The sequence below is a fragment of the Panthera onca genome, chromosome D2 (genome assembly GCF_046562875.1).
Source record: "Panthera onca isolate mPanOnc1 chromosome D2, mPanOnc1 haplotype 2, whole genome shotgun sequence".
Taxonomy (NCBI): Eukaryota; Metazoa; Chordata; class Mammalia; order Carnivora; family Felidae; genus Panthera; species Panthera onca.
In genome coordinates, this window is record NC_138349.1 from 15,967,422 (window position 1) to 15,979,794 (window position 12,373).

General features: G+C 41.9%; 1 protein-coding gene across 5 annotated transcripts in view; it reads right to left on the minus strand.

Moving 5' to 3' along the window:
* Window positions 1-3,715, minus strand: part of ATRNL1 (attractin like 1) — a 774,559-nt gene extending 770,844 nt beyond the window's left edge. For all 5 annotated transcript variants that reach the window (XM_078434862.2, XM_078434861.2, XM_078434859.2 and 2 more), the window contains exon 1: window positions 3,293-3,715. In XM_078434862.2, the coding sequence (XP_078290988.2) occupies window positions 3,293-3,603 (311 nt within the window). In that variant the 5' untranslated portion in view covers window positions 3,604-3,715. The remainder of the gene's footprint in view (window positions 1-3,292) is intronic.
* Between the last annotated feature and the right edge of the window lie 8,658 nt (window positions 3,716-12,373).

Sequence of the window (12,373 nt, forward strand, 5' to 3'; positions counted from 1 at the left end):
AAAAATTTTCTATAAATATGTACACATTAAACATATAAGATGTAATAGATTTTAGAAAAATACCCAATAAATGTGTTTTAATAAATTTACATTTAGAAATTGTTCTTAATACAATGAAATATTTTCCAATCTCAGAGCATTAATTTAGGTTTTATATAGAAATTAGAAGTCATAGGCCCCTAAGTCACATTAACAAGAAAATGTCCAGGTCTGATCACAAAATATAAATTTATATAAATATAAATCTCAGCTATTCTACAGAAATAATTCCAAAGAACTGGTTTCTAAAAGAGAATGCCATTCATTTTGGTAAAGTTTGCAGCAAATTGTTTTCTGAACTAATGTTCTACTAAGCTACTCAAGTAACTATTACTCAAATTAGCATATATCATATCCTTATGTTTCAAATTGGCACTGTCCTGATTCTCAGTCCTAAACATTTCAGCCTAGCTTTAGTCAAAGATCAGTATTCATTTCATTATACCTATGTGAGAAATCGCTTGTAATTCTGTTTTATTCTATTCAAATGGAAACAGATAAAAGACTACAATCAATGCTTAAAGAACTAAAGTAGCACTTTTGATACATTTGCTTCTGTACTCCACCCCCTCCCCCAACATTAATCTTTCATTCTAAAGAACCATTTGAGGAATACTCTCATTCTCAGTAAAATCCCTACAGTAGGAAAAAAAAAAAAAAAAAACACCTAAGTTATCATGAAATCAGCCAATTAATTTTGACACCTGCTTACCAAGATTGATCATTTTTGATATGTTTTCTAGGTTGCTATCCTTCAGTTTAGTAAAAGATTTTCAAGATAATTAACGAAGTGAGAATTTCCAGTTAAAGTCTTTCCCACTACATTATTACTTCAAATGCTGAATAAAATAAGCCACCAAACTTCAAACAAACCTTTCTTAGCTTAGCATATACTCCACCAGGAAGAATTCCCGTCTTCTAAATTGATTCTTCCCTTTAACATTAACTACCACGTTTTACCCCTAAGAGTATACATAAAACACAGAGTAGTGCCAGTTGTATTTATCTAATTAATAGCTTGTATTCCACAGAGAAATGAAAAAGTACTTACCACTACAGTACAATGAATCATATAACGACTTCCAAAGAATTTATTTATATTCAATGATTAGTTCAGGGTTTGTTAATTAACTGTATTAAAGAAACTATTCCTTACTCACTAACATATGATGTTTGTGAACATCATCTCCCCATGTTATTTAAGCTGGTTTAACTTGATCTGTGACCTTGCCTACTAACTGGGACATCTGCTAGCAAGGTTACAGGCTACAGACCTAGCCGATTAACAAGTTCCACTACTATAAAATGTATATAGAAGCTTCTCAGCACTACAGCAATCTTTGTCCTCTTTAGGTAAATGGAGCAAATCCACCCACACAAAGGCCAAAATCCCTAAATCACATATGAATCAAGCAATCTTCCTATCTATTAATAGAAAGATGTAAAAAATTGATGCAGCTTTTTTCATTTTTGGCTGCCAGTTTATATGTTCAAGATTCTTGGTAGATATAAAGGCTGGCTGAAATTGTCATAGCCCAAGTTTAAAAACACTTAAGTTAAAAAAAAAAAAAAAAACCAACATTATGAACAAGCACAATTCAATAAGACATCTTTCCTTATCTTGAAACACTTTTTAAAACTTTTAATTAGCACCTCTTCCCAATTAAAAAAGTACCAAACAAAACTATACATTATACTAATTTGTGAAAGTAAGAAGTGAGAAAACATTTCAACCTATTGCCACAAATGAATGTCATAAAGCTTCATTTTGAGATTTCACTTCCAAAAGCCTGCTGTAAATTTAAATAATAGGATCTACCTAAAATTAAAGTGTCCTTTAAAAAAAAATAGTTTCACAAGAGCTTTAAGGAACACTGTTTTAACTAGCAACAGTTAAAAAAAAAAAAAAAAGGAAAATATGCTATATTTAAAACTCCCAGGACATTTTCCTAATAAAATAAAATAAAACAAAACTCCCAGGGCATTTTCCTATAACACATTAATAAGGTGGACAATATTCCTAGCTCTGCCTTAGAGACGGAGACATTTCACTTAGATTTTGCGATCATCCTGACAATAAGTATCAGTAATCTACACAGTGTTATTTCAGAGCCACAAAACAGCCAGCAAACTTCACAGTAACCATCTAAGTCTAAGAAGTTGCCTTACTTAATGCCTGTTACCTGCAGATTGTCAGGTGGCTACCCTAATGGCCTCAAGTATCTTGCTACTCCCCCGCACTCACCCATTTCTTTCCCTATCAGGCAGGAACGTAAAATTTATCCACCAATAGGGGGAATGTGTCTTTACTATTGTAACGCAAACTCCTTAGGGCCTTGAGCTTCAGGAAAAAAGACGACGATGCTCTCACAGGACAGCTGACAGTGAAACAAACAGTTGGAAAAAATCCATTACCTTCCCTATATTAAGGAGTCCAGATATTTCCCATTTTATGTAACCCAAAGTCACTCTTGTATTCTCAATTAAAACTGTCCTAGCAAATTCAACATAATATATTGGCTATAAGTGAACATTCTAGAGTTAAACTAGCTGATTCGGAATCATAATTCGGCCCTTACTACTGTGCAATCCTGGGCAAATTACTTAAACCCGTTGCCTCCAGTTATCTCTGTGAATCCGGCATAATAATTCTAGCAACTCACAGAGTTGTTGTGAGGAACAAACGAGATAATCCACGTCAGGCGCTTAACAGTGTTTGGCACAGAGTAACCCCATCATAAACTCTTTATTACTAAATAAACTAAAATGTTATCAACGGTTACCTCTAGAGAGAGCAGTAGGATGGGAGTAGAGGGACGTACTGGTAGACCATAACTTTTAACCTTTACATTTCTGCATTGATTGATTGTTTTGCATCGTTCAAGTATTTCAGGAGTTACTTGCACATTTTTCCATTAAAAACTAGTGACCTAACAAAACGGTGTTTGGCACCATAACTGAGTACGGAAATGCTGATGAGCAGGGGACCAGAAGTCGCTGCGGACATCTGGACCACGGAGACAGCTTCGAGTGCCCAGAGGTCGGGGCTCCGCGCGGAGCCCAGCGCCCCGAGGGCTCCAGGGCTGCAGAGGGAGGTGAGGACCCCGCTCGCGGCGCGCGGCGCGCGCCGCGGGTGGCGCCCAGCCGGGGGACCCGAGGCCTCCTGAGAACACGGGGAGGGGGGCGAAGGATGGGAGGGGGCGCGACCGGTGCGGGGCAGGGCTGAGATGCGGAGTCCGGCGAAGGCACTTACTTGAACCTGCCCTGGCAGTGCTGGCACTGGTCCCCCACCCAGCCCGGGTCGCAGAGGCAGGTGGAGTTGACACAGCGGCCCGAGAAGCAGGAGCCGGTCCTCTCGCACGGCTTGGACTGGGACACCTGCGCGTAGAGGGCCAGGTAGAGGAAGCCATAGCACAGCAGCCAGCTGTTCCCGTCCAGCAGCCAGGAGGAGGCGCCACCACCGCCGCCGCCGCCGCCGCCGCCGCCGCCCGCCGGCCGAGCCCTCCACAGCCCCGGGGCCGCCGGCTGCAGGGGGCCAATGCGGGCCCGGCCCCCCGGCTCCATCTTCCCCGGGGCCCCTGCCCGGCGGGGCTGCGCTCGCGGGCGCGGACAGCGATGCTCCAGGAGGGGAAATCCGGCCGGAGAAAACCGCGCCGCCGCCGCCGCTTCTCCTCCTCCCCCTCACCGGCGCCTGCCCCAGTCCCGCTCCCCGGTCAGGAGGGACAGATGCCAGTCGCTGTCGCCTCCGTTCGGCTCCCTCCAGTCGCACTGGAGCATCGCCTCTCGGTCTCCTGACCTTGTCCTCGGCGAGCCAAGCCCACTGCCGCCGCGCCCCGGGCCGGGCCGGAGGCGGAGAGCGGGCGGCGCGGGCGGCAAGGAGCGCTCCGGAGGGGACCTGCGGGAGGGGGAGGGGACCCCGCGCGCGGCCCCGCCTCGCCCGCGGCTCGCGCCAACTGCCTCGGCTCCAGCCCCGCGCGCCCGGTAGGGCGGGGGCCCGCGGGAGCCCCGAGGTGGGCGCGCCCAACGCGGGAGGGGGATCCGGGCAGCGGGGCTCAGCGCCGCACCGCCGGGCCGGCGGCCGGCGGCCCCCCAGCAGCCATCTTCTCCCCCCGTGCCGTCAGCCGGCCACCGGGGCTGCGGCTGGAGCCCGCGGTGCGTTGGACCGCCCGCCCCCGCTCGCGCGTGCCCACGCTCCCCCCCCCCCCCACGGACCCAGAGCTGTGGTCTCGCCCCGCCCTGACAGGGACCGGGGACTCCCCCGCGCGCGCCCACCCGGCGCGGCCCGCGAGCCGCGGGGAGACTGGCCCCCCAGGTGCGGCCCGCGTGCCCTTGCCCTCCGTGCGCTGGGGGAGCCGGGGGGGGGGGGTACCCGGCCCCACTCGCGCCACGCGCGCCCTGAGCCCCAGGAACGAAAAAGCAGCTCGGCCGGCTTCGCAGCTTCAGCAAAAAGAAGCCCTTCCCGTCGGCCGGCTACAGCTGCAAAAGTGCAGCGCTCTTCCCCCCGCGTTTCCCCTTCCTCCGCCCATCCTCCTGCCTATTTCTTCTTTTTTTCTTAGAAAAACTCCCAACAACACACAAAGAGCTGAGCATGTGCAGCAGGCAGAAGGCTTAAAGGCACCGCAGTCCCACGCGCTGTGGGGTCCGCAGGAACTGGGAGGGGCGGGGGCTAGGGGTCGGCGAGGGTCGCGGAGCCGCTGCCGCGGAGGGACTTCTCAGAGGGGGAGCCATTTCTTCCACGGACACGGTGACTCCCCCGCCCCCAACAAAGAGCGGCGAGGCTCTGAGCCCTGGGCGCGCCACCCCTGCCCCGTGCTGCCTCGGAACCCCAGGTATCTCCTTTTCTGCTTGTCAGTGTTTCCTCCTCCATCTGGGACAATACTGTGCCTTGAAAAATATTGCAATATCGGGGCTTCCCCCCCCCCCCTTCAGAAGGGAAGAGATGATGCCCAGAAAAGAGCCGTTTTCCTCTCTCAGCGACCGTCTTTCCTCGTTTAGGTGACTTTCCAAGATTTGATAGCGTATGCTGAAATTTTTGCTTTGTACTTTCGTGCCTTCTCTAAACAGCCTATTTCAAACCCTTGAGAAAGGAAGCCGAACCCAAAATTGCAGCCATGTATACTCGAGTTACAAGCAATGAAACGGGATCCCCACCAACGAAGAGTAGACAGTATGAAAAAGAATTTGAAATCTACCAAAGGCATTTCTGACAGCAAAAGGAGAAAAAGTTTTAGTTTGGAACCACACAGTCATATTGTTAAAATTCAACTCATGTTTATTTCGGGCGTAATGTACCCACATCATCTCTTTTAATCTTTTATCCCCACTGCGCAGAGGAAATCCTCCATTAACCCCATTTTGCGGATGAGGATAGAGAGACTCAGAAAGGTTGAAAGGTTTGTCAATGGCAGGTTGGGGGTAAGTAATGAATAGAGCTTTAAATGCAAGGCCTCTGATTTCCATCAGTCCTGTGTCTTTTTTCCACTAGTTACCGGGCTATTTCTATTAGCAAATGCTTTGTTCTACTTTGGTGAATAAAATGCTAGTGTTGGCTTGGTTTACAAATGCCTCAGCAGTGACTTAAGAAGGGAAAGCGAAGGTCCAGAAAAAGGTGGCTCTCTTAAAGGAAAAAAGGAAAACCATGACTTTCATTAATGCAACAGACAAATCACAATTCCCCCATAATATCAGTACTAGAAATGTCATCCTCAAACCTGAAAACGAGGACAGCCCCTTCTTCCTTTCACATCTTTTTTATATCAGGATGCTCCTTAGAGACTACTTGAAATGAAGGCAGAAGGGGAGGAGAACATTCTGGAAAAAAAAAATTTGAAAGGAGGATATCGTCTGGATCACACCTTTTAAATTCCATGACTGTAAAATCCAGAACTCTTTCTAGTAGTGGCCATACATGAACAATCTCTGCTGCCTTCTCCATTCTTCTCTCATGCCAGCCAAAGTTTAAAGGGAGCCACGTCTTTCTCACAGCTAATGTAGAGTAGCTTTCAGAAATGTGGAAGGTGGCCAAGTTCTTAAAACAGTCAGTGAATGCGAAGGTAATTGAAAAGGTACACTGGAGAGCCCCTTTAACAAGAGACATCACTGCTCAGCCACATACTGACTGTGGCCTATATTCGAGCAAAGGATTTGCCCATTAAAAATATGTATCTTTTAATCTTGTAACCACTGTAATCATCTCAGTACCTCATGTTAACACTGAAGAACCTTCAGCCCCACAGGCTTCCTCTCAACTTTGCCTTTAGAATCAAGCTGAATATACTAAATCTATATAAAATTACTGTCACAAGGATCTCACAGGATCACCACTTGCCCTATATCCTTTTTTTTTTTCCCTTTCATGCTGTTTTTGTCAACATTTACCGAGTAACTACTATGAATTTAAGGAAAAGAAAACAAAGATGAATAAACCATGAGGTCTACCCCTGGACAAGCTTATCTGTTATCTGTTAGGCTCAGTAGATTAGGAGTTCCTTATACAGGGGAGGGTCACATATTTTACAAATAACAGACACAGAATACTTAAATGATTTACAACAGTCACACAAAAAGTCAGTGATAAAGCTTGCCTAGAATCTAGACTAATGTTTCAGTGTCTTCTGTGATCAAGAAATTTTAAAATTCCAACATGATGTTACATCTTTTTTCTAAAAGAGTAGAGTCAGCATCCTGGTAGTGCTATCCGACACTATAATAATTCATGGTATTGGTAATTGCAGTCATAAATCCAGCAGAAAGGTGAAAATTTCCTCCAAAGAGGTAGTGGAGGGAAAATCAGTTTTACTGAAGTAGGATGAAACTGTTAAGATTGGAATTATCTATTACAATTTCTCCAAGGGAAAAGATAAGAAAAATATATTTGTTTTCTCCACAATTAACCTTATACCAGGACCTTTAGATATTTGGGGAATGTGTGTCATTTCCATTCATACTATTTAACAATAGTACCATAAGGTGATGGGCAAAAAGCTAAGATTTCACGCTGCTAAACTGAAAGAAATTCAAACGATTTTTTAAGAACAAGAGAAATGACAGTTCCACTGATCTTTTGATTGCGACTCAAAAAGTGAAAGATCCTATTTGGACTAATGAACCAAAGCAGCCCCTTCTCGGTTGCTTGACGAAAGAATGATCTCTATTGTTCACCGTTTGGCCCATACGAGGCTTCTGAAGGCAGCCAAGATAATGAGAGCTACATCAAGATAGCCTAGCCTCAAGAGGCAGAAGTGCATTTGCTCAAAGGGATCCTTAATGTAATTGGAACAGTATTTTTAAGACACTGATAGAGCATGCGTGGTCTGTGGCCCTAGACAGTAAAGGAAAAATCAACTTCAGGTACTCACTAAAAAAGTATTGATGGTATTAAAAATATTTGCGTGACTATGTGCCACAAACCCACCCTCATCCCCACCAAAATCTAACACTCGGCTTTTTTTCTTGGATTCTGTCAGTTTCTTTTGCTGTCACACTTGCAAACACACACATACACTCTGATCCTGCCAATTTTTTCTACTTAACACATTTCAAACATATTGTTATAAGTAAATCCAAGGAAATAATTCCAAAGAATCTAAATTGACAATGCTGGGCTGATACATTTTTTTAACTAGGAAATAAAATGAACATACTCCAAATTTCATCCTCAATATTCAGACTTATTGCCCCCAAAAAAGTTTAATGCCAGTAGTCAGTTGCACAAATTTGCCTTCCATGAAATTTAATTCAATAAAAATAAGGGCTAGGACTTCCTGTTAAACATAGTAGACTAAGAATGTGGATTTATCTCTGCTCCAAACTCTACCAACTTGACAAGAAAAAAAGTTTTTTAAAGAATTTTAAAGGTATAAACTCAATAACAGAGAAAATGAGAGAAGAACCAATTAGTTGACATGTCGATGCATTTGGAAATGTCATGCATTGGAAAGAGGAAAGGGAATGGAGAAGTGATAACTATAACATTTATACTTACTGAGATAAATAACAAAAATAAAATAAAAATAAAAATAAGCCTGGAGAGCCCAGGACTCATAGACAAGAAGTACTATGGAAGGTCGAGGTGGGGCTCAAGGATGAAAACACGGAGAATAGTTGAGGACAATATAAGGACCCATGGTCCCCTTCCTCACCCCAAGCTGCCAAAGACATTCCCAGACCCAACCCTGACAGGAAGTTAAATCTCTTAAGAAAGTGAATCTCAGAGGATCTAGACTTAGAGCACCAGCCATAATGGAAGGAGAGAGTGAGGTACACAGATGAAAATGGAGAAATTAGGTGAAATCTGTACAATGAATAGTGGATTTCCCTACCACCTTTTCCTACCTGTTCTCAGAACAATGGAATAACCCCCAGGCAGAAAATTGAAAGATATTTATCTGCAGAAACTGAATAGTCCTAGAGAAAATATACTTTAATTTGGGATCTCTAAACCAAATGGTCCCCAGCCAATGAAGAGTCAATTTTTCATGGCTCTCTCTTAAATACAGACAGTAAGAATTCATTAGACATAAAAGATAGAAACCAAAACAAATAGAAAAGGAAATTAAAGGAACACAGTCAAATGATAAGGGAAGATTTGTGCAATCATAAAATCAGAACTGGATCCTCTTTAATAAGCAAAAGGACATTCCAGAACAAAATATTCAAAAAAATTAAAATGCAATAAAAATCTTGGAAAATAAAGTCTAGGAAATCTCCTAGAAATTAGAATAAAAAGACAACGTTTCTCTCCTTATCAAGGAGGAAAAAACTAAGGGAAAAGGGGATTCATTAATGATTATGCTCAACAGACACTATCTTTAATTAGGAATTTATAATACTGTACATTTATTAATGTGATAGTACATTAATGCACAACTCCTTGTAGAAGATAAAATTGTTTTTTTAATTTTTTTTTAATGTTTATTTTTGAAGGAGAGAGAGACAGAGTGTGAATGGGGGAGGGGCGGAGAGAGAGGGAGACACAGAACCTGAAGCAGGCTCCAGGCTCTGAGCTGTCAGCACAGAACCTGACACGGGCCTCAAACTCACAAACCATGAGATCATGACCTGAGCCAAAGTTGGACGCTTAACCACTGAGCCACCCAGGCACCCCGAAGATAAAATTTGTTTGTATCAACTTCTTCAACATAAGATTTCCCAGAACTGAACTTAACCTCCATATGAAAAACCCACTGTAGCCTAAAACATTGAATTTAAAAGACTCACAAATGGAAAAAAAGGAAAAAAAAGGCAAAGGCAATGGATTGAAAGTAAGAATAGCATTGAAATTCTCAACAGCATAACTGGATGCTAAAAGTAAGTAGAGATAGAAGGGAAATTACTGTCAACCTAGAATTCTATACCCAGCCAAACTATAGATCAAGTATAAGGACGAAGACATTTTCAGACATGCAGAGCCTTGTAAAATATATCTTGTAGGGTACCCTTCTTTAGAAAATTCCTGGAGAATGGTGTAAAGGGAGAAGAGACTGAACATAAGAGAATTGTAAGGAGTCATCCTGGAATGAATGGCAGCTGTGCCCCAAGCCAACAGAGCAACCAGTCCAACCTGAAACAGAGGGCTGGGGAGGGAGGTATCTAGGAAAATAATAGATGTGACTGCTTGGAATTGTTTGAGCTTTTGGAAAAAACACTAGTAATATGTGATGGATCTTGGAGTATTTGGGAGAAAAATGGAATAAGCACACAGAAAACCAAGTAAATGAACAAAATGAAGCAATTGTCAACTAAGGAAAAAAAGGAAACCTGTACAAGATAGTTTATCAGTAAATAATATTTACATAGTCATAATTATATAAACACTATTGATTTGCCAAGAATGTATAATATGTCTATATTAAAAAGGTGGGAGAAGGGTAAAGATGGGTAGGGCTAAATCCTTAATGACTTAATAAGAAATAATTCCATGTCCAAAATTAATAAATCTAGAAATAGTACTGTAAGTATACTACACTGATGAGTGAACGCTGCTTTGTCTTAGGAAATAAGGAACAGGGGCAAGAGATGAAACATTTTATTAAAAGGCTTTTAGTACTCTTTGAAAATTAAAATTTACTTCTAAAAAAATAATAAGTTAAAATGTGGGTTCATAAAAAATCTCAGAGATAGCATATGGTCTAAGACAAGAACCTGGGTTTCATTTCTAATTCTGCCTCCTATATACTGATTACTCCTGCATTACCCATTAACCTCTATGCCTCAGTTTCCCCACCTATAACATGGGAAAATCGAAGTACCCATCAGTGTCCATTTCAGAGTGCAGATGAGGGTCTAAAAAGAAACTATGAAAGGACATGATAAATGGCAAAGCACTATACAAATTTTCATATTTAATGTTCATCAAAAATTACTCTTAGAAACAGAATTAATTCTAATTCTATGTGAGAGGAAGGATTATTGAAAGAGATTTAGGCTGCTACAACACACAAATACAAAAACACAAAGAAACAGGCAGAGCTATTAGAGAGCCTTATTATTTTGAAGATGGATCTAGTCCATTTTACAAATGAGATACAGGTATCCAGAAAATTGAAGTGTCTTATCCAAACTCACACAGTGGTAGAGCTGAGTCTAAAACCCTAGCTCTTCTGAAATGCAGTGAATTTTTCTAGTTTTATTTGTCCTATACCCCATAGTTCAGGCTAATAGGAGACATATAGAGGTTAATTTATCATCCATGCTTAGCTCCAGGAAGGTCTTCCAAAGCTCTGTAAAGTGACTTGCCCAACATCACACAAGTTAGTGACAGCAGAAGCAAATCTAACCCAAACAAAGGACAGACAGCCAAAAAATGAACCCTGGACCCAAAACTTGGAACCAAATGAAAGTTTACTAGCAGAGCTAAAGGTATACATTGAAAGCTCGGAGTCTGCAATATAAAAATTATCAATTAATATCTGTTAGCTGGCTGAATAAAGTTCCTGCCTGAGTATGGAGAAAAAAGCTAAAAAGGAAATAGGCATAGTTTTAAAAAAAAATGCCATTAGACAAGCCAAGCCAGGAGCAAAATTCCTCTTGAAAATGGAAATGTAAGAATTTGATGTACTGAATGGGAGGAGAATGTAAGAAAGAAGAAAACAAAGGAAAGAAAGGCATGGCCCATGACTGAAGGCATGGCAACCTGTGTCATGAAGGGATGCCTACGTTTGGAACTCTCCAACCTGTTGCAAGACACCGACTAGGCTCCCTATCCTCTCCTCACTGGGGTATCATTGAAAGGAATGAGGGCATCTAGAAGATAAAAAGATCAGGGACCTTTACTCTATACCAAGGAAATCATTGGCTGTCATTTTCCTTCATGAGAAGAGAGAACAAAACTCTTTTTAAAATACAGTTCCGTCAATAAAAATGAACAAAAGTCCAATTTGAATCAGGTAACAAAAAAGAAAATATCACACTCTTATTTTCAGAAGTCATGATTTTTCCCCAATAGATAAGTCTACTGTCTCAAGATGACTCTAATATTAGTAATCACTGTACTATGCTGTAGCATGCATCGTACATCCAAACAAACCAACTTTAAATGGGGTCATGTACCCCAAAAAAGTGTCATTGAACATAGAGAGGTACATGTGTTTGTGAGTAGCAGAAAGGATTCTTCTAGTTGTGAAAAAATACAGCTGCTATAATCACATTCCTAAGGCATCGCCCAGATAGATAAACCAGATAGAATTTCTCTAAACCTTTAGTGAAGTTAAGGTTTGTTTCATGTTCCCTCTGTTTGAAGAAAAAGTAAGTCACAGTAAGAAAAACAGGAAGTACTCAAAAAACAAAAGCTCCCAAGCAAAATAAACAATTCATAAGAATAACATACTAGCTTTTTAGAAAGCTGCTTGGGGTCCTGACACAGGAAAATATGTTTATGTTTACAAGGAAAAGAGCATGAAAGAGAATTATGAACCGTCTGATCAGGAGAGACGAGGCCACCAGGATGCAGCTAGGGCTTCCTGAATAGAGCTCAGAGACAAAGAATTGCACAACAGCACACATATAAAAAAAGAAAAATATCTGACAAATGATAGCCAGGCCCCACAAATCCCGATAACATGACATTCTACTTATTAAAAACATCAGTCTGGGAAGACTCCAGGCACAGTCATTTTGAAAATGTACACAAGTAAATTAAAACCAGCCTTACGATTCTTCTTATTGTAAGTCCCTCTCCCATGTCCCTCTGCGAAGCTGATGTGAAATTTTAAATGAAATGAAAAAAAGTCAACATGAACATCACTGATTTTAAGCAAGACCCCCAAGTTTTCCATTTCTTAAATTAGAATGTAGTCTGAAAGTCTTTCTGCACATGAAGAGGACATATGTTTTT